This window comes from Pogona vitticeps, chromosome 1 (genome assembly GCF_051106095.1).
Source record: "Pogona vitticeps strain Pit_001003342236 chromosome 1, PviZW2.1, whole genome shotgun sequence".
NCBI lineage: Eukaryota > Metazoa > Chordata > Lepidosauria > Squamata > Agamidae > Pogona > Pogona vitticeps.
The window spans coordinates 356,409,181-356,431,544 of NC_135783.1; the positions used below are offsets into that span (position 1 = coordinate 356,409,181).

General features: G+C 42.6%; 1 protein-coding gene across 1 annotated transcript in view; it reads right to left on the minus strand.

The window, feature by feature from the left end:
* Positions 1-7,104: 7,104 nt before the first annotated feature.
* LOC110071190 (cytochrome P450 2C18-like) overlaps positions 7,105-22,364 on the minus strand; it is a 28,809-nt gene continuing 13,549 nt past the window's right edge. Inside the window, exons 4-9 of the mRNA XM_072986959.2 lie at positions 21,769-21,929; positions 19,384-19,560; positions 16,611-16,752; positions 15,723-15,910; positions 14,672-14,813; positions 7,105-13,459 (exon numbers count right to left, since the gene is read on the minus strand). Of these exons, the coding sequence (XP_072843060.2) occupies positions 13,278-13,459; positions 14,672-14,813; positions 15,723-15,910; positions 16,611-16,752; positions 19,384-19,560; positions 21,769-21,929 (992 nt within the window). The 3' untranslated portion in view covers positions 7,105-13,277. The remainder of the gene's footprint in view (positions 13,460-14,671; positions 14,814-15,722; positions 15,911-16,610; positions 16,753-19,383; positions 19,561-21,768; positions 21,930-22,364) is intronic.

Consider the following 22,364-nt stretch of genomic DNA (forward strand, 5'->3'; position numbering starts at 1 on the left):
ATAGCAAAATTCAAGCTTAAACTGAAGAGGGTAGGAAAAACCACTGGGCTACTCAGGTATAATCTAAATCAAATCCCTCATGAATACACAGTGGAAGTGAAGAACAGATTTAAGGAACTTGATTTGGTGGACAGAGTGCCTGAAGAACTATGGATGGAGGCTCGTAACATTGTACAGAAGGCAGCAACAAAAACCATCCCAGAGAAAAGGAAATGCAAGAAAACAAAGTGGCTGTCCAAGGAAGCCTTACAAATAGCAGAGAGGAGAAGGGAAACAAAATGCAGGGGTGATAGGGAAAGTTACAGAAAATTGAATGCAGACTTCCAAAGAATAGCAAGGAGAGACAAGAGAGCCTTCTTAAATGAACAATGCAAAGAAATAGAGGAAAATAACAGAAAAGGAAAAACCAGAGATCTGTTCAGGAAAATTGGAGATATCAGAGGAACCTTTGGTGCAAGGATGGACATGATAAAGGACAAAAATGGAAGGGACCTCACAGAAGCAGAAGACATCAAGAAGAGGTAGCAAGAATACACAGAGGAATTATATCAGAAAGATTTGGATATCTCGGACAACCCAGGCAATGTAGTTGCTGACCTAGAGCCAGACATCCTGGAGAGTGAAGTCAAGTGGGCCTTAGAAAGCCTGGCTAACAAGCCCAGTGGAGGTGATGGCATTCCAGCTGAACTATTTAAAATCTTAAAAGATGATGCTGTTAAGGTGCTACACTCAATATGCCAGCAAGTTTGGAATACTCAACAGTGGCCAGAGGACTGGAAAAGATCAGTCTACATCCCAATACCAAAGAAGGGAAGTGCCAAAGAATGCTCCAACTGCCGCACAATTGCACTCATTTCACACTAGCAAGGTTATGCTCAAAATCCTCCAAGGTAGGCTTCAGCAATATGTGGACCGAGAACTCCCAGATGTACAAGCTGGATTCCGAAGGGGCAGAGGAACTAGAGACCAAATTGCTAACATGCGCTGGATTATGGAGAAAGCCAGAGAGTTCCAGAAAAACATCTACTTCTGCTTCATTGATTATGCAAAAGCCTTTGACTGTCTGGACCACAGCAAACTATGGCAAGTCCTTAAAGAAATGGGCGTGCCTGACCACCTTATCCATCTCCTGAGAAACCTATATGTGGGACAGGAAGCAACAGTTAGAAGTGGATATGGAACAACTGATTGGTTCAAAATTGGGAAAGGAGTACGACAAGGCTGTATATTGTCTCCCTGCTTATTTAACTTATATGCAGAGTACATCATGCGGAAGGCTGGACTGGAGGAATCCCAAGCTGGAATTAAGATTGCCGGAAGAAATATCAACAACCTCCGATATGCAGATGACACCATGGCAGAAAGCGAGGAGGAACTAAAGAACCTTGTAATGAGGGTGAAAGAGGAGAGTGCAAAAAACGGTCTTAAACTCAACATCAAAAAAACTAAGATCATGGCCACTGGTCCCATCACCTCCTGGGAAATAGAAGGGGAAGATATGGAGGCAGTGACAGATTTTACCTTCTTGGGATCCATAATCACTGCAGATGGAGACAGCAGCCACGAAATTAAAAGACACCTGCTTCTTGGGAGGAAAGCAATGACAAACCTTGACAGCATCTTAAAAAGCAGAGATATCACCTTGCCAACAAAAGTCCGAATAGTCAAAGGTATGGTTTTTCCTGTCGTGATGTATGGATGTGAGAGCTGGACCATAAAGAAAGCAGACCGCCGAAGAATTGATGCCTTTGAATTGTGGTGCTGGAGGAGACTCTTGAGAGTCCCCTGGACTGCAAGGAGAACAAACCTATCAATTCTAAAGGAAATCAACCCTGAGTGCTCACTGGAAGGACAGATCCTGAAGCTGAGGCTCCAGTACTTTGGCCATCTCATGAGAAGAGAAGACTCCTTGGAAAAGACTTTGATGTTGGGAAAGTGTGAAGGCAAGAGGAGAAGGGGACAACAGAGGATGAGATGGTTGGACAGTGTCACCGAAGCAACCAACATGAATCTGACACAACTCCGGGAGGCAGTAGAAGACAGGAGGGCCTGGCGTGCTCTGGTCCACGGGGTCACGAAGAGTCGGACGCGACTAAACGACTAAACGACGACGGGCCCACCAGATGCCCGGGAGCCACAGCTGGCATAATCTGATGATCATCTTGACCTGTCGTGTATCCCCTCCCCTGCCTAGCAATCTCCAAAGTGCAGGCATGCCTGTCCTGTGATCAGAGGACGAGAAAGCCTCAGGGTCCTCTTGATGCACCATGACCACCTGCGGCCCAAGGATCTCCTCGGCCGGAGCTTGCAGAGCGGCCAGAGGTGGCACCGATTTCCCCCCAACGGATTGCGCTGGAGGTTTCTGACGTTGCTTCTCTGCCCAAAAGCCATATCAGGGGCAGCCCATGGACACCACGGGCACGTCTTGATGGTTACCTCGCCTAGACAGGTGGCAGAGCATCCTCATGATGTTTTTTTTAACTGGTTGGGGTCAAGGGGAACAAGGGGGTGTCCCATCCCCTCCCTTCAAACTTCCAACCTCTGGCTGTGCAGCCAGATCCCTAAACCACTGAGCTGTCCAGCCACAGCAGACCATCATCTGATATCAAGTGGCTGGACAAGTGCTTGGACTATTTCTCTGCATTTTTTGTTTGAAGTGCTGATGCCTCACCTGGGGCAAGAGAAACGCCCCTTGGTGTGAAATGAGCAGGTCCGTCTTCCTGTCCTGCTTCCCAGCCGAACAAAGACCAGATTAGGGCAATGCATCAACTATATACAGTATACTAAACCCAGAAAATCTCTGTTATATAATGAACTGTAAAAGAAAGCCTAGCAAGGCAACTTTGTCACCAAATGTTCTGTGCAGTTCACCAGAGTTCGGCCATTCTGGGCCTCCTGCCCACTCTTCCAGGTACACAAGCCTACCCAGTTCACCAGAGGTCAGTTTCAACACAGGGAGGATTCTGCCTGATTAATGGGGGAGGGAAGATAAAACTAGATAAATCAAGGGTCAACCCAGTGTGTGTGTATCTTTGTTCCTGTTTGAGTGCACAGGGCAAAGGGTCAGGGGTCCTGATCCACCAGAGGAACAGAAGGGGGCAGTTAGAAAGGAGGAGCTGCTCGCAGGGTGCAAATGCAAGGCGCAAGGGCCACCTTGGGGACCATGAGGTCCAAACCAGTGGGTGGGTGGGATCCTTAGGAAGGGGCTGTCCTTGTGATGTTCCCCTTTAGAGAGAGAGAGAGAGAGAGAGAGAGAGAGAGAGAGAGAGAGAGAGAGAGAGGAGTGGAGAGGGAAGGGCTATTCCACAATAAAAGAGCTCCGTACTGCAAGCTGTTAGGTTCTTTCATGCAGCCAAAACCTCTTTCCCTTTACTTCTTCCTTTCTTTACAGATTAGCTGTGTCAGCTTCTTGCTGGTAATGTGCAGAGTTCTGATTGAAGGAAAAAAAAACACACACACTCTTCTTCTACAAAGACACGTATATTTACAAAAATTATATACAAATATACAAAGCAGCAGTCCTTCGGCGTGGTAGCAAAATAGAGGCAAAGTGCATAGAGGATAGCAGCACAGAGGAAAGAAGATACATCCACATTCACAATTTTCACTTATATACACTTGAGCTGATGCTTCTGTCCGATCATGTCATGTGTTGCATCATCTCTATACATGAGTGTTGCATCATACACAGATGTTGCATCATCTTCTTTATAGTCACTGTGACTCAGCACTTGCACAGGTGATCATCATGGCAGCTCATTAATATTACAGTCTGTATCTGTTCAGGCCTATAAAATTCTCAGTATTCTGACACCCCTCCTAATTTTATGCCTGAACAGAACAGAATCCCATTTCTTTAATTATTTCACTATTCTTCTGAGCATTTAAAGGTTTTGTTGAGATATTTGCTACATTTTCTTCTGTTTTACAATATTCCAATTCAATTAATTTTTCTTTTATTGCTTTTCTTACATTGTGGTATTTGATATCTACATGTTTGCTTCTATTTTTTACTCTTTCTGTTAAGGCCATATGTATGCATGTGGTGCATACATTCCAAAACTTTTATTGCACCACATGTCTCAATTTTCAAATCTTTTACAAATTGTTTATACCAAATTCCTGAAGTGCTTGGGCAAATTCCTCCACTTTTCTTTGATAGTGAATCTTGTTGATGTCTATACGTGGTCTTTCTTCCTTTTTAGTGTGATACAATATCTTTGTTTGCAGTTTTATTCTGCTACACACCAGGGAGTGATCAGTATCACAATTACTACTCTGGTAACTGCATGTTCGCAGCTCATTCGGAGGAGTTGATTCCAGCCATCGAGGATTAGAGGAGAGCTCTAGCAGCATACAAAGCCTGTCCTAGCGAGTACAACTCGCAGGCTCTTTGAGCTGTTCGTAGCCAGGTCCAACAGGCTGCCAGGAGATGTTCCAGCGATTATTGGCTTCAGCTTTGCTCTCATATGCAGATAGCAGCGGACACAGGTAACATCAAGGGAATGTATGATGGTATCAAGCAGGCTTTAGGTCCAATACAGAAGAAATCTGCTCCCTTGAAGTCTACTACAGGCATGATCATCCAGGACCGAGCACAACAGATGGAACGCTGGGTGCAGCACTACTCTGAGCTATATTCTAAAGAGAATGTAGTAACGGAAGAGGCACTAAATAACATTGAGTGCCTGCCTCTCTTGGAAGAGCTGGACAGTGAACCAACTTTAGCAGAAATAAAAGCAGCCTTGGATTCCCTTGCCTCTGGCAAGGCACCTGGAAAGGATAACATCCCTGCTGAAGTGCTGTAAAGAGACCATCACCACCGAACTGTATGAAATCTTTCATCTTTGCTGGAGCGAAGGAGTACCACAGGACATGAAGGATGCAAACGTCATGTTGTATAAGAACAAAGAAGACAGGGGCGACTGCAATAACTACCGTGGTATCTCTCTTCTTAGCGTTGTAGGGAAGCTGCTTGCCCATGTTGTGTTAAAGAGGCTCCAGGTGCTTGCAGACATAGTCTATCCCGAATCACAGTGTGGATTTCGAGCAAATAGATCCACCACTGACATGGTATTCTCCCTCCGACAGTTGCAGGAGAAATGCAGAGAACAACAACAGCCACTCTTAGTGGCCTTCATAGACCTTACAAAAGCATTTGACTTGGTTAGCAGGGATGGCCTTTTTAAAATACTTCCCAAGATTGGATGTCCACCTCGACTCCTTAACATCATCAGGTCCTTTCATGAAGGAATGAAGGACACTATAGTTTTTGATGGCTCAACATCAGATCCCTTTGACATCCGAAGTGGAGTGAAACAGGGCTGTGTCCTCATGCTGACTCTGTTTGGGATCTTTTTTGCTGTCATGCTGAAACAGGCCTTTGGAACTGCAACAGAAAGCATCTATCTCCGGACTAGATCAGATGGAAAGCTCTTTAATCTCTCTAGATTGAGGGCAAAGACCAAAGTCCAACCGAAATGCATGCGGGACTTCGTCGATGATGCAGCCATTGTTGCCCACTCTGCTGAAGACCTCCAACAACTCATAAATCATTTTAGCAAGGCCTGCCAAGACTTTGGACTATCAGCCTAAAGAAAACACAAGTCATGTGCCAGGATGTGGACTCACCTCACTCTATTACTATCTCCATGCAAGAATTGGAGATTGTTTATGAATTTGTGTATCTTGGCTCAACAATCTCTGACACTCTCTCCCTAGATGTCAAGCTGGATAAACACATTGGGAAAGCAGCTACCATGTTCTCTAGACTCACAAAGAGAGTATGGTGTAATAAGAAGTTGACTGCATAAACCAAAATCCAGGTCTATAGAGCTTGTGTCCTGAGCACACTCCTGTACCGCAGCGAGTCCTGGACCCTTTGTGCATGGCAGGAGAGGAAGTTGAACACCTTCAATATGCGTTGTCCCCAACACATTTTTTGTTATCACCTGGCAGGACAAAGTTCCAAATAGAGTAGTCCTAGAACAAGCTGGAATTTTCAGCATGTATACAATATTGAAACAGCGCCGTCTACGTTGGCTTGGGCACGTCGTGAGAATGGCTGACGGCCGGATTCCAAAAGATCTCCTGTATGGAGAATTAGTGAAGGGAAGCCGCCCCCGAGGGAGACCACAGCTGCGTTACAAGGACATCTGCAAGCGGGATCTGAAGGCCTTAGGAATGGACCTCAACAGATGGGAAACCTTGACATCTGAGCGTTCAGCCAGGAGGCAGGCGGTGCATCATGGTCTCTCCCAATTTGAAGAGACACTTGTACAGCAGGCCGAGGCAAAGAGGCAGTCCCAAAACAAGCAAAACCAGAGAGCTGGACAGGGGACAGATTTTATTTGTCTTCAATCTGGAAGAGATTGTCACTCTCGAATTGGCCTTCTCAGCCACACAGGACACTGTTCCAAGACCTCCATTCAGAGCACGTTACCATAGTCTCTCGAGACTGAAGATGCCTACGGTATACCAAATTATTTCCGAACATAATTCTGATAAGGCCGCAAATTCTGCTTCTGCAGTTGAGATAGCTACAGAATTTTGTTTCCTGGATTTTCAACCAACCAAAGTATTTCCAAGCGTTATCACAAAACCAGACATTGATTTTCTGTCAACCTCATTATTGGCCCAATCACTGTCAACAGAAGTAGTTAAACTTAATTCCTTTGATGGTTTTATCATTAAATGATAATCACATGTTCCTTTCAAGGATCTGAAAATTCTTTCCACCCCTTGCCAATGTTTTATGCTAGGTTTTGATGCATGTCTGCTTAAAATATTTACTGAAGCTGCTATATCTGGATGTGTCCAGTTTGCCAAATACATTAAACTTCCTATTGCAGAAAGATACAATTCTTGGTCCTCAAAATCTTTACTATTTTCATCACATTTCTGAAAATCTACAATCATGGGAGTATTTACACTTTTGCATTCTTGCATACCATATTTCTCTAACCTTTGTTTAATTTTTAACTTTTGACTCAATACAAAACCTTGGTATGTTTTCTGTATTTGTATTCCTAAATAATTTTTTATTGGTCCTAAACTTTTCAATTTAAAGTCCTTCTTTAATTGTTTTTCAAATAATTCCACTTGTTTTTGATTTTTTGTCATAAAGCAGATATCATCCACATATGCTAATAACACATCTAATTCTTTTCCATTTTCTTTAGCAAAAAGACAAGGATCTGGTATACTGTTTTTGTATCCCATTTTTATCAAAACTGTATGTAAACATTGATTCCAATTTCAGGCTGATTGTTTCAGCCCATCAATAGCCTTGTTTAATTTGTAAACCAGTTATGGTTTTGAACCCTCAAAGCCTGGTGCTTTGGCCATATATAATTCTTCCTTTAAATCAGCATTCAGATATGCAGTGGTGATGTCATAATGGTGAATTAAATAATTTCTTGTAGCTGCTAGAGTTAATGCTACTCTCATTGTCTCAGCCCTCACTGTGGGAGAAAAAACTTCATCATAATGAATATTTTTCTTCTGTGTAAAACCTTGGGCTACTAATCTTGCCTTATATCTAAATTCTTCATCATTTTGTAACTTTCTTTTGAATCCCCATTTGCTACCTATTACTTTATGTTCTGCAGGCAACTTGGTCTCTGTAAATACTTTATGTTCTTCTATGGACTTCATTTCTTCTTCCATGGCATCTTGCTACTTTCTTTTTTCTAAATCAGGAAGTGCCATCATTTCCTCATAATTCTTTGGTTCCTGATACACATGGCAAACTCTAACTTCCCCCACTCCAAACCTTTTGGGTGGAATTTCCTTGTTTGCCCTCTCTGATCTCCTAGGAACTTGTGATTCTGGTTCATTCCCTGACTCACTACCTATTTTATGTTGTTGTTGTTGTTGTTGTTGTTGTTGTTGTTGTTGTTGTTGTTGTTGTTCTTCTTCTTCTTCTTCTTCTTCTTCTTCTTCTTCTTCTTCTTCTTCTTCTTCTTTTGTGGATTTACTTGTGTCTTCTTCAGTTTCCTCTTTCTCTGTTTCTGTCTGTCTATACTGGTTCCTTTTTGTATCAGATATTGGGATAAAAACTTGAGAATTAGCATGAATCCTATCCCAATTTTAATTTTCATTGAAACTTGCTGATCTCAAAATTACAATGTTTCTACTTCCATTTAGAAACCTGTATGCCTTTGAACCTGGTACATAACCAAGAAATATCATTTTCTTTGCTTTGGCTTTACCCTTTCTTCTTAATTGTTTTGGAACATGTACCCATGCAGTACACCCAAATACTCTTAAATGCTTTAATGATCGCTGTGATGAAGTGTATTCTTCTAATTAGAGATGGGTTATGTAGTCATGTCTTAACCATAGAGGAATCCATTTTGAGTCTGACACAGGCTAAGTTCTGGAAAATTACTAGTAGTTATTTTCAGAACTTAGCCTGTGTCAGACTCAAAATGGATTCCTCTATGGTTAAGACATGACTACATAACCCATCTCTAATTAGAAGAATACACTTCATCACACTGGGGGCTCGTCCGGGATCACTTCACTTCATCACAATCGCTCCTTGCCATATAACATATAATAGGGTGTCTGATCAATTGCTGATGACCAAATTCTGTTAATCAAATAATTCAAAGTCTGTAAAGACTCTGCCCAAAAGCCATGGCCCATTTTAGCATCTGCTAGCAAGGCATCCTTCACACCGCATGTACTCTTTTCCAATACTGTTTCGCTACTCTACATGACCACCACATATGATAATAACTTCCCACATGTGCTTCACATTTCCAACACACATTTGATACACCTATATACATCTTCGACAATTTTTCTGGAGTCATGTGGCACCTGTAAAACATCTTATACAGTATATATTCTCCTTAAAATTAATCAATCTTGTAAGCTTTATATTATTTTGCCATATTTTCAACCATTGATCAATATCAATATTATGCCCTATGGTTTGTGCCCACTTAATCATACATTCTTTAACCATTTCATCTTGCATTTTGATTTCTAACAGATAGTTATACATTTTCTTAATTATTTTATCTTTTGAACCCAATAAAAGCTTTTCAAACATCATTTGTTCTGAGTAAAAACCTTCTATTTTGTCTTTTCTGTATCTAGATTCCAGCTGTGCTCTGGACCACCAGTCTATGTAAATATTCAGTGTCTCTAGCTCTTCTTTGGACCTTAATTCACTATCCTTTTAAAAATAAATCTTGATATCTTAAAAGTTTTGCTTTTGTCATGAGATTAGGTTGTGTAAAGGCCTCTGTAGGTGATACCCATACAGGTGGTTTTTGATACACTACTGTGTAATTGGAGATTTTAATGCTGCCTTTGATAAAGAACTAGACAAAAATCATAAAAAATAAGTAAAAAGAAGAGAAGCACAATTTCAAAAAAAATTTACAACTGGCAGAAGAAATAAATATTATAGATGCGTGGAGAACATGTAATCCAAGGACAAGAGATTATACTTTTTACTCTAATAGACACAAATCGTGGTCAAGAATTGATACATGCTGGATATCAACAAGTTTAATGAAGGAAATGGAACAAATAAGTATTTTACCTAACACGTTTGCAGACCATAACCCAATCTCATTACAAGTAGGTAGTAGATCAAGAGAGTTTAACTGCAAGCTTAATACACTTCACTTAAAAAATGAAGATTTTAAGAAACAAGCACAAGAAGAAATGGATTTCTTTTTAAAACAGAATATGAGACCAGATACTTCAGTGTCTGTGGTCTGGGAGGCAAGTAAGGCATTCTTTAGAGGAATAGCTATAAGATTTGCAGCAAAACAAAAAAGAGAAAGACAGAAAAATATGAGGTTTTGGAAAACAGATTAGCTTCAGACGAGAGGCAGTTGAAACAAAACCCAACAAATACAGAATTGAAAGAGAGGATAAAATGTATACAACACCAGATAAATATATTACTCACCAAAGAGACTGCAAGGAACTTTAAATTTGCAAAGTAAATTTTTTTTTGAGAACGCAAATAAACCGGGAAGATGGCTAGCATATAAATTAAGGAAAGAGAAGGAGAAGACAATAATACAAACTTTGAAAGATGAAAAAGGAGTGGACAAATATAAACAGGAAGAAATAAGAAAGATTGCTGAGGATTTCTATTGGGAGCTATACAAGAAAAAAGAAGTTGACAAAAAAGCTCAGAAATAATATATATGGAAACACAACAAAATGAAATTGACTAAAAAACAAGTTCAGTCCCTAAATGAGCCCTTAACATACACAGAAATTACAGAAGCTCTCAAAAAACAAAAAATGGGAAAGCACCAGGCCCAGATGGGTTACCAGCGGAATATTATAAAGAATTGGAAGAGGTATTACTTAAGCCATTTAAGAAGCTTTTAGAATGCATCGAAGAAGAGGGGGGAAATACCAACAACATGGACTGAAGCGACAATCTCGCTTATCCACAAGGAAAATAGGGAGGGCAAAGAAATTCAAAATTATAGACTGATTTCAATATTGAATGTGGATTATAAAATATATGCAACCATTCTGGCAACTAAAATGAAAAGAATTTTAATTCAGTTAATACATCAAGATCAGTCAGGGTTTCTTCCAAAAAGGCAGATGAAAAATAATATAAGGATAGTCCTAATCTCCCTGGAATATTATGAAGCACACCTGGAGAAACAGATGACCATGATATTCTTGGATGCAGAGAAAGCCTTCGATAATCTCGATTGGAATTTTATGTTGTATTTGCTGGAAACACTGCAAGTTGGAGAAAGATTTTTGAAGCTAATTAAAGCAATTTATACTCAGCAAAAGGCAAAAGTAAGAATTAACAGCGAGCTGTCGAAAGAAATACAAATACAGAAAGGTACCAGACAGGGGTGTCCACTCTCCCCACTACTATTTATTTTGATTCTAGAAATATTAACCAAACAAATCAGAGATAAAAAGGAACTGAAAGGATTGAAAGTAAAAGGCCAAACTTATAAACTTCAGGCTTTTGCAGACGATTTAGTCATTATACTGGAAGATCCATTGCATTCAATAGAAGACCTGATGGAGATGTTGAAAAACTTTGGTGATATGGCAGGAATGAGAATAAACCAAAAGAAAACAAAAATACTTATTAAAAACATAAGAGAACAAGAGTGGCAGAAGTTAGTGGAGAAGACGAACTTCCAAGAGGAAAAAAGAATTAGATATTTAGGGATCCAAATTACAAAGAAGACGAGTACACTATTTAAAGATAATTATATGAAATTGATTAAGGTGATACAGAACCATTTGGAGAAATGGGATAAACTACAATTATCACTGCTGGGAAGGATTGCGACAATTAAAATGAGTGTCTTGCCAAAATTTTTATTCTTATTTCAGACAATCCCTATCATATTAAAACACATCTTTTCCCAAGAACTTAATAAGATAATCATGAGATTTGTATGGCAAGGTAAAAAACCAAAAATTAAAATTAAAGCAATGCAAGATGCCAAACAGAGAGCTGGTTTTGGTCTTCCAGACTGGGTTCTGTATTATTGATCCTGTATTTTAGATTGGATAAAAGAATGGATAACTTTGGAAAATGATAGATTACTCAACTTGGAAGGACATGATTTACAGCTAGGCTGGCACGCTTATTTATGGTATAAAAATGATAAAGAGCAAAAGCATTTTAATTTACATATGATAAGAAGAGCTTTATTGGGAACGTGGAAAAAGATTATACAACAAAACTTATCATTTTTAGCTCTGACATCCAGGCGGTAGTGTCTGGCGAATGTCAGACCCAGGTAGCCGCCTTGCATACGTTCTGTATTTTAACACCCTTGAATAGAGCTGTTGAAGTGGAGACCGGTCTGGTAGAATGGGCCTTCAATCCGTCCAGTACAGGTTTATTGGTAAGGGAGCTGCATGAGTGGAATAATCCATCTGGATATTGATTGTGGGGAAGCAGGAGCACCTTTATGTGGTCCATGGTAACACAGGAGGAGATGCAGGGAGCACCTAATGTGTTTGGTACGATGAAGGTAGAAGGCAAGAGCTCTTCTGACATCGAAGGTATGGAGTTTATGCTCTAATGGTGTGGACGGAGAAGGAAACAGTGTTGGAAGCACAATGGGTTGGTTGACGTGAAGGTCCAATACCACCTTCGGCAAGAAGGAGATGTCCAGTTATAAGGAATTAAAGAACCTCTTAATGAGGGTGAAAGAAGAGAGCGCCAAAATGGTCTGAAGTTCAACATAAAAAAAAACTAAGATCATGGCCACTGGCCCCATCACCTCCTGGCAAATAGAAGGGGAAGATATGGAGGCAGTGACAGATTTTAATTTCTGTAAAAGTAAAATCTGATCCATGATCACTGTAGATGATGACAGCAGCCCTGATATCAAAAGATGCCTGCTTTTTGGGAGGAAAGTGATGACAAACCTAGACAGCATCTTAAAAAGCAGAGACATCACCTTGCCAACAAAGGTCCACATAGTCAAAGCTATGGTTTTTCCAGTAGCGATATATGGAAGTGAGAGCTGGACCATATAGAAGGCTGACCGCCAAAGAATTGATGCTTTTGAATTGTGGTGCTGGAGGAGACTCTTGAGACCTCCCTGGATGGCAAGGAAAACAAACCTATCCGTTTTGAAGGAAATCAACCCTGAGTGCTCACTGGAAGGACAGATCCTGAAGCTGAGGCTCCAGTCCTTTGGCCATCTCATGAGAAGACTCCTTGGAAAAGACCCTGATGTTGGGAAAGTGTGAAGGCAAGAGGAGAGAAGGGGACGACAGAGGACGAGATGGTTGGACAGGGTCCACCGAAGTGACCAGCATGGATTTGACCCAACTCCGGGAGGCCGTGGAAGACAAGAGGGCCTGGCGTGCTCTGGTCCATGGGGTCATGGAGAGTTGGACACAACTTAACGAGTAAATAATGTTAATATATATGTAAGTTTTATTTGCTATTTTTTCAGATTTCAGTTAAAATTGTGGCCTGCCTTCCAAACAGATTCCAGATACCCCCTTTTTCATGGGTTCATTTTATTTTCAGGCATCCAGTTATGCAATACAGTCTTCCCTCCCCCCCCCCCCCGGAAATGTCCTGCTGTTTTGGGAAGGAGTGGTTTGGAAACTTCTTAAGGGGGAATGAGGTTTGTGCTGAGCAAGAAAGGGGGGGGGAATCAAAATGTGTTTTTGGGGGAAACAATTGCTACATGTTTTGATGATGAGTGCCCCCTTGACAGATTGTCTTTGTCTAAGTAAAGGGCTGCCAGATGGTTTCTGGTGGGCCAGAGGCCTCCTTCTCCTCAGCGGGGGAGAATGGAGAGCTGATAAGGCCGAGGGAAGTTGCCGGTGCTGCTCATGAGGGGAGAGAGGTCGATGTCCTTGGGATCCTTTAGGGGATTCAGTTTGAAGTGCTGCAGGATGGTGGTCAGGAAGAGGAACAGCTCCATGCGGGCGAGGCCCTCCCCTGCGCAGATCCGTTTACCTGCAAGAGAAACCAAGGCGGGAAGGGAAGCACGAGGAAGGTTACTGCTGTTTCTTCAATGGCTGGGGGAAAACCCATGACAAGTTGAAGGGGCTCAAATGCAGGGAAAGTGGCCCTCCAGGAACACCTCCTGGGAACATTAGTTGCAGCCTCCTTTCCACTTATTTTGGTGGAAGGGGAAGGGACTCTGCAGGGCATGGCGGAAGAGTAGAGGTATAGCAAAGGCTATTGGCTCATTTCTTCATTCTGGTCCATTGAGGAATCGAACCTGAAGATGAAGGTATGGCTATATTAAGGACAGGGAAGGATCCAGCCTGAGTCCCTTTGGAATGGTTTGGTCCAGTGGGACTTGATTCATTTACTTCTTCTGTATACATGGGCATAATTCCTAGAGACCCTTTGGTTGTCATCTAGTCAACCACATGCTGGTGTTAGATCGCTCTGTTTTGTTCCTTTGGTCGCCATGTGGCCCTCCCTTCCTCCCTCCCCACTTCCTGCCTTCTCTGTTGCAATAGCTGTCAGCCAGTAGCCATTAATGCTGTTTTAATGTACAAATGGGGGCAGTTACAGGGTGCCATGTTTCAGCCCAGTGTTTTCTCCATTTCTATAATTAATTTTTGCTAAGTGGAATAGTGCTGCATTGTTTCATTACTGAAGAACCTTAAGTGACCTCTTGCCTGCCTTCATTTCCAAAATACGTTTCTGGTTTTTTTAAAAAATTGAACATTTTATAACTGCTGTACTATTGAGTCTACAGTGTATTTAGTGTACACTGAGGGGTGTTGAGCAACATCAACCTTGCACACACACACACACACACACACACAGACACACAGACACACAGAGACACACACACAGAGACACACACAGACACACACACACACAGACACACACACACACACACACACACACACACAGAGCAACCCCAGAGGACTGATGTTCAAAATGCTTGACATCCTTCAAAGTCAATGCCAGAAAGCAGACACTGTTATCATTTTGTGCAACTGGCTCTTTGTGCAGTTTTCCTTTGTGTATGTGTAGCTTTTGTCTTCAGCTCCTGTTGAGACCTTCATGGAGGGTTCAAGTTTTTCCAGGATAAATCAGAAGTGATTTGACATTGACATTGGCATCGCCTCCTTGTCCCAAAGGTGGGAGATGAGGATGACTCCAAGGAGCTGGACAATTGGGGGAGGGGGAGATGGGCCATTTTACCTGCGGAGAAGGGCATGAAGTAGTCACTCTTCCTGAAGGTCCCGTCTTTGTTCAAGAAATGCTGTGGGTCAAATTCTGTGGGGTTTGGAAATTCTTTACTGTTGTACAGCACAGAGGTCAGGACAGGGATGATGGTGGTGCCCTGAGGAGAGGAAAAAGAAGCAGGTTATGCCTTTTGCTGTCTGTGTTTGAGCTGAGATGCTTCTGATGTAGCTTGTGATTCTCCCCCATTTCCCCGACCAGGAGCCAGGTTTCCAAGCCCCCTTCTTAACACCTTTGCCTTTCCTTCTCGTTCCTCTTGGCTTTTCTGTCCAAATCCAATGGTTTAAACAAAGGTGGACCTCTTAAAATCAGTGAAATTGAGCTCGGTTGGGACTTATCGGTTTCCCCTCTGGTGCAAGGAATCTAACCTTCCCAGGGCCAACGGTTGCATTCAAGCCTTTATGTTTGCCGTTCCTTTGGACAAGTGCACGGATGTTGGCCTGAGTCCTGATTCATTGTTGTTCTGTCAGGCAGTGGCTCTTCCCATCCCTCTCCTGTCCTCACCGGTTGAGCCCCAGATTTTAGGTGAGGTCTGATTCTGATTCCAAAATTCTGAAAAGTCTAGATGTGTATGACCAAACATTATATTCATACAGATACCCTGGATCTGATTTTGAAACTTGGCAAGAGGGAGTCCCTCAAAGGGTAGTTCCAGGTCTCCAACTTTCAGGCATGCATAGCCTCAAACAAGAATATTCGGAGTACCTTAATGGTCCTCCAAATCTCTCCCACGGTTTTTAATGTGACCGATTTGTGTGAACTGATTGATGTATTGCTCAATGACGTATTGAAATGAGGAGGGAGGCCATGGCTTCTGGAACATCAAATGAAGCTGGTGGGGTAAGTGCCTGTTGAGTACGGGGGACGTATCAGGATTCAGACAAAGGTGGCTGATGACAGATTGGCAAATGGGAGCAGAAAGGGAGGGAATGAGGGAGGGAGGGAGAAACAGAGGGAGTCTCTCGGTCACACGGGAGCCCCTGTTTTGCCCTAGAAGCAGAGCCGGTACCTTTGGGATGACGTATTGTCGGAAGGGGGTGTCTTTGGCCACTGAGTGGGGGATACTCAGTGGGACGAGAGAGATGAACCTCTGGATTTCGTGGATGACGGCGTCTGTGTAAGGCATCTGGCCGCGGTCAGCTATGCACGGCGCCCTGGCTCGGCCGACCACGCGGTCAATCTCTTCATGCACTTTCTCTGGAAAGGGATGGGAAAGGGTCAGCACCAATTACCTGACATTCCCCAGAAGCCCTGAAATCTGGCCAGGAGGGCTGACCTGGTGGCCGATTGCCCTACAGGCTGGATGATGGATTGGGTGGCTTGGCCTCCTCTATGTGACTTTATTCTTTTTCTGATAAGTCCCCATTGTCTAGCTTTATTCCCTGATCACCCCCTGCAAAGAGGCTGCACTCCGAGATGCAGGCCATTATTTCTTCATGGCCCAACAACATATTTCAGATGACAGGTGTTCTTCAGAGGAGTTGGGTGCCTACTTTTATTCAAGGGGAAAACAGATACATGCTTTCTGCTTTTGAATCCTAGAAGCAGAGCAATTTTCAATATTCTGGAAGAGTATTTCTGGGCAGTTAGCTCCCGTGAAGAAAGCCTTTTGGCTGAAAGACAACAGCGTCTCGGTTCCCACCTCATTTTCTGATGGTGGTTCTGGTGGACCCTTCCTGGTTTGGCTTGTGTTTCACTGTCCTTCTTTACCCTCTGGCACCCAAGCTAACTTCCATGATCACCCCCAAATCCTGCCATTTCTGGGAGTCACCCAGGCAGCAAGGCAGGAATTCCATGGGGCTGTGATGAGACATGGAGAACCTGAAAGGGGAGACCACGGAGGGAAGGGAATGTAGTTGACATGCCGGCAGGTACCGTAGCTAAAGTCTCTGTTTACCTTCTACCTCCGGGTATTTCTGGAGAATCAAGAGCCCGTATCTGATGGTCGTGCTGGTTGTTTCTGTTCCAGCTGAAAACAAATCAGCTACAGAGGTCAGCATGTTTTCAGTGGTGAACTCTGATGCACTGTTCTTTTTTTCCTGGAGAAACATACAGGATAAACAGTGGCATTAACTTCATTGTGCTGGCTAAAATATAAGAACAATGTAACTAATAGATGAAAATCAAATGGGCAGAAATCAGAATGGTGTTTAGCCTGCTGTTTGCTCTGCTGCAGGCACGAGTTGGGTCACTCCTTTTTCTGGCAATTACACAACCTAATTGCTGGAGCGAACCACAGGCCTTCCCAAGAACATCCCTGCCTGAACCTTTCCGGGTTCCTTTTTCTACCTTTTAATTTTTTAAAAAAAGAAACTTTTAAAGTATTTGCATAATGAAGTTTTATTTTGTTCAAAATGACCTACTCAGCAAGAGTCAGGACTTTTAATACTTGATTGTACTAAGCAAAGGATAGGCATGGCCAGAGTGTTTGTGCCGTGGTCCCCTCCCACCGCTTCTACTTTTTTGTTTTAAGTAGAATTACTCTTACATTTTGGTTCATTTCCTTTGCGGGTAATCACTGGAAGCAAACCAAAGTGAGCTTTTGGCTAGCAAGGCTCAATCTGCAGTCAGTTTCTCATATTGTGAAGTGGCTGAAAAAGAGAGCCACTTCAGGACGTTGGCAAATTAAACACTTCTTCCATGGAGGGTCAGAGGAAGTAACACTATTTTTTTAGCCTGCATTAGGGCAGTCCAGATACTCCATATAGTTTATTAAAATTTTGTTTTTAATTGAAAATTCAGTGGTGGATTCAGCTGTGGGCAGGTCCTTGACTGGATGATTAAGACAAGTAAAAAAAAAGCCCCTTGTCTTCTCCCACTTATAGGAGGAAGCTTAATTTTCCAGTATCCTGAAGTGGCTCTCTTCTTAAGCCACTACATGCTATGTCAAGTTGAACTGGATCAAATGGGGTTTCTTAAGGTCTATATGCCATTTGGATGTGAGGATGGCAGATCAGAACTCTATCTGACCTTAGACAACCCTATTTAATGTGATCCAGCCAGCTCTAATTCTGCCTATTTAGACATACCCCACCCCAAGGCTCAGAAAAATAGTAATAGAAATATTTTAAAAATATTTTGTTTTTTCTGTACCATAGTAGCCAGGGCAAATATTTATTTATTTATTTATTTATTTATTTATTTATTTATTTATTTATTTATTTATTTATTTATTTATTTATTTATTTATTTATTTATTTATTTATTTATTTTATTTTATTTTATTTTATTTTATTTTATTTTATTTTATTTTATTTTATTTATATCCCGCCTATCTGGTTAAGCAAGGACCACTCTAGGTGGCTAACAATCTTAAAATAATACATTAAAAATGTAAATAAACAGTTCTAAATCATAACAACACTGAATTGTGATGCACAAACACAAAAATATAGAACAGCAAGGGGGAAAGAAAGAAAAAAGTTATGAGTTATGTGATGGGAAGGCCTGCCGAAACATCCAAGTTTTTAATTGCTTCTTAAAAGTACCCAGCGAGGGAGCCCCGTGAATCTCAGGAGGTAAGTTGTTCCAGAGGCAAGGAGCCACCGCCGAGAAGGCCTGATTTCCGCAGCAGCCTCAAAGGGAGCCCCATGTAGAGTGCATTACAGTTGTCTAATCTTGAGATTACGAGCGCATGCACCAAGGTAGTGATTACCCCCACATCAAGGTAGGACCACAGCTGGGCTATCCGCCTGAGGTGAAAAAAGGCAGTGCGGACCACTGATGCCACCTGGGATTCCATAGTGAGCGCCGGGTCCAGATGGATCCCCAAGCTGCGGACCCCATCCTTGGCGGGAAGAGTCACCCCCCCAAAAGTGAGGGAGTTTCCCAACCCCCCAACTGTGGGGGCGCCCACCCTCAGCACCTCCCTCTTGTCCGGGTTCAGCCTCAGCCCTTTCTCCTGCATCCATTGCAGTACGGTCGCCAGGCAGCGCTGAAGGGACAGAATGGCATCTCCTGTGGTGGGTGGAAAAGAGATGTAGAGTTCGGTGTCATCAGCATACTGGTGACACCGGGCTCCACACCCCCTGATGACCCCACCCATCAGCCTCATATAGATGTTGAACAGCATTGGGGAGATAATCGACCCCTGTGGAACCCCGCAATTGAGGCAATATTGGAGGAAAATGTATGATATCTATGTGTGAGATGTGTTTACTCCACCATCATGCCACCACCCCCTGCATACCATGCCGCTGGTCAGTGGTCAGAGGTGTTGGTGGTGTCACTTAGGCTGCAGACCTATGTGTATTGGGTGTCCTTGTGGATGTCTCAGGGAAAAGAATGTTCCAGGGATGGGAAAGGTAACAGGAAGGTGGAAACAGTGGCATCGACCACGAGGGAGCTCAGTACCATTCTCAGTAATAGCCCCGTAACTGTTTACCAACTGTTCAACTTTTCTTACAAGGTGGTCCACCTCTAGCACATTCTGCCTTCAGGCTTCATCCGTTCTGGCTTTTTTTGCCATTCTCCTGAATCAAGTTGCTTCCTACTTATGGCAAGGCCAACAGGGTCTCCAAGAGATGTGAAGACGTGGGCTCTTACTGTGCCTCCTCCCAACAACTTCCCCATGAGTTTCCAGTATCAGGGAGGAATTTGAACCCAGATCTCCTGAGTCTTCACCCAACACTCTCTGCAGAATACTACATTGGTTGTCAGTTTTCACCCACCTGCTCCATTTTAAGAAGAAAGCAGTCAAGGAAATCCCGTGGATCGTTGGGATCAAGTGTATCCTTATTCTGCTTAGATGCCTCCAAAACAAATTCTTTCAACTTTTGTTTGTTTGTTGACAGTCTATGGTGAGGCCCAGGAATGAAGTCCATTAAAGTTGGGAAGATATTGCTGAGCTAAAGGGGAAAGCAGAAGAGACACATATATGTCATGCATGATGTCAACGGTTCCCTTTTTTCCCTGGATGCCTGGATAGGCATGGAGGATTGGCCCCGGGGTAGCTAGAAACTGAGGTTCCCTCCTGAACTGCAGAAACTTTGCCGTAGATTAAAACTTGAATATGAGCTAACAGTGCTATGTGGCTGCAAAAAAAGGCAAATGAGATTTTAGGATGCATTAAAAGAAGTATAGTTTCCAAATTCTGAGAGGTACTCATTGCAGTGGTTAAGCCGTATCTTGAATATTGTGTCCCATTCTGGAGACCATACTTCAAGAAGGATGCTGACAAATTGGAGCATGTTCATAGGAGGGGAAGAAGGATCATTATCCTTCAGGAATATGTATTTTTCACATTTCTATGCAGGAATATATATTTTTCCTCCCATTGATGGATTGCTGCCTTGTCGTGGCGAAGGAGCTTGAGTAATTCAGAGAAGCTATGGGCTATGCCATGCAGGCACACCCAAAATGCACAGGTCATAGTGGAGAGCTCTGAGTAAACATGATCCACCTGGAGTAGGAACTGGCAATGCCACTCCAGTGTCTTTGCCACGAATGCCCCATGATCAGAAACAAAAGGCTAAAAGATATGACACTGGAAGATGAGCCCCTCAGGTCGGAGGGCATCCAACATGCTACTGAGGAAGAGCGGAGGACAAGTACAAGTAGCTCCAGAGCTAATGAAGTTGTTGGGCTGAAACTGAAAGAATGCTCAGCTGCGGACGCGCCTGGAAGTGAAAGTATGATGTTGCAATGAAAATTACTGCATAGGAACCTGGAATGTGAGATCTATGAATTTGGTAAGCTAGATGTGGTCAAACAGGAGATGGCAAGAATTAATATTGACATCCCTGGAATAGCCTTCATAGTCAACAAAAGAGTAGGAGAAGCTGTACTGGGATACAATCTCAAAAATGAGATTGTGTTCATTTGAATCCAAGGCAAACCTTTCAACATCACAATAATCCAAGTTTATGCACCAGCCACCAATGCTGAGGAGATGTTGACCGATTCTATGAAGACTTACAATATCTTCTAGAACTGACACTAAAAAAAAAAAAAAAAAAAAAAAAGAAAGAAAGAAAGAAAGAAAGAAAGAAAGAAAGAAAGAAAGAAAGAAAGAAAGATGTTCTTCTCACTATAGGAGATTGGAATGCTAAAGTAGGGAACTAAGAGGTAAGTTTCTCCTTGTAATTCAAAATGAAGCAGGGCAAAAACTAATAGACCTTTGTCAAGAGAACAAGCTGGTCATCACAAACACTCTTTTCCAAGAACACAAGAGGCGACTCTACACATGGACATCACCAGATGGGCAATACCGAAATCAGATTGATTATATTCTCTGCAGCCAAAGATGAGGAAGCTCTATACAGTCAGGGAAAACAAGACCTGGAGCTGATTGTGGCTCTGATCATCTGCTTCTCATAGCAAAATTCAACCTCAAACTGAAGAAAGTAGGAAAAACCACTGGGCTAGTCAGGTATAAGCTAAACCAAATCCCTTATGAATACACAGTGGAACTGAAGAACAGATTTAAGGAACTAAATGTGGTGGACAGGGAGTGCCTGAAGAACTATGGATGGAGGCTTGTAACATTGTACAGGAAGCAGCAACAAAAACTATCCCAAAGAAAAGGAAATTCAAAAAAGCAAAGTGGCTGTATAATGAGGCCTTAGAAATAGCAGAGAGGAGAAGGGAAACAAAATGCAAGGGAGACAGGGAAAGTTACAGAAAACTGAATGCAGACTTCCAACGAATAGCAATGAACAATGCAAAGACACAGAGGAAAATAATAGAAATAAATGCGAATAAAGACAAATAAATGCATTAGCAATCTTCGAACAAATCTGATTATTCATTTTTTAATTTGTGCCCGTCTCTACTGAATATCAGGAAAAATGTCTTAAGAACAATAGAATCTATTACCCTGGGAGGTGCAGAGTACTCCAATGTTGGAGGCATTCAAGAGAAAATTAGACAACAATCCGTCAGATTGATTTGATATGGATTCCTGCCATGAGCAAGGGGGTTGAACTTGATGCCCTTAGAGGCCCCTTCCAACTCAGTGATTCTACATCATTTATGTACACAGGGGAGCTCTCTATACATAATGAAAATAAAATATTGAACAAAAATGATTTGTTGACCATCTGCAAAGGGCGTACCTGTCCCCATGGAGAGCTAATAATCCTGAAGTTGTCGGTATTCCTGTTCAGGAGGTCTAGAAACCTCTCATCATGGTAATCAAAGCGGGTTCCAAAGACGATGGAGCAGATGATGTTGGATGCAGCACAGCTGAGCAGGAAGGTGGGGTCGAAGGGCTTTCCTGGAAGTGCAAAAAGACTCCTCTAACAATGTCATCAATCATGCTCATCCCAATAGCAACAGTGACAGAGGTAGCTGAAGACAGAGCTGCTCACCTTGCACCATCCATAATCTGATGGGAGAGCAGAGGAGAGGCTCCTTGCTTGTGCCTAGGCTCTCCACATGAGTAAGACCCTCCATAGAAGCACAAATGGCTTCTTTGCAGCCCCATCACAGTGAGGACCGTGAAGGGGAGAGTGTTGGGCTTCCCCTTTCGTCAGAACAGCCTGGACAAGGTTTCTGCATCACCATTTTCTGACTGCTCAGAGTGAGAGCACCTCTGTGTAAGGGCGATGAGGTGGCCGTCAGGGGAAGACTGCCCCAAGCAGTCTCATTGCAAGTGAGCCAGGCAAGTCCCGAGATCAAACCAAGCAACTTGTCATTGCCTGGAACCGGT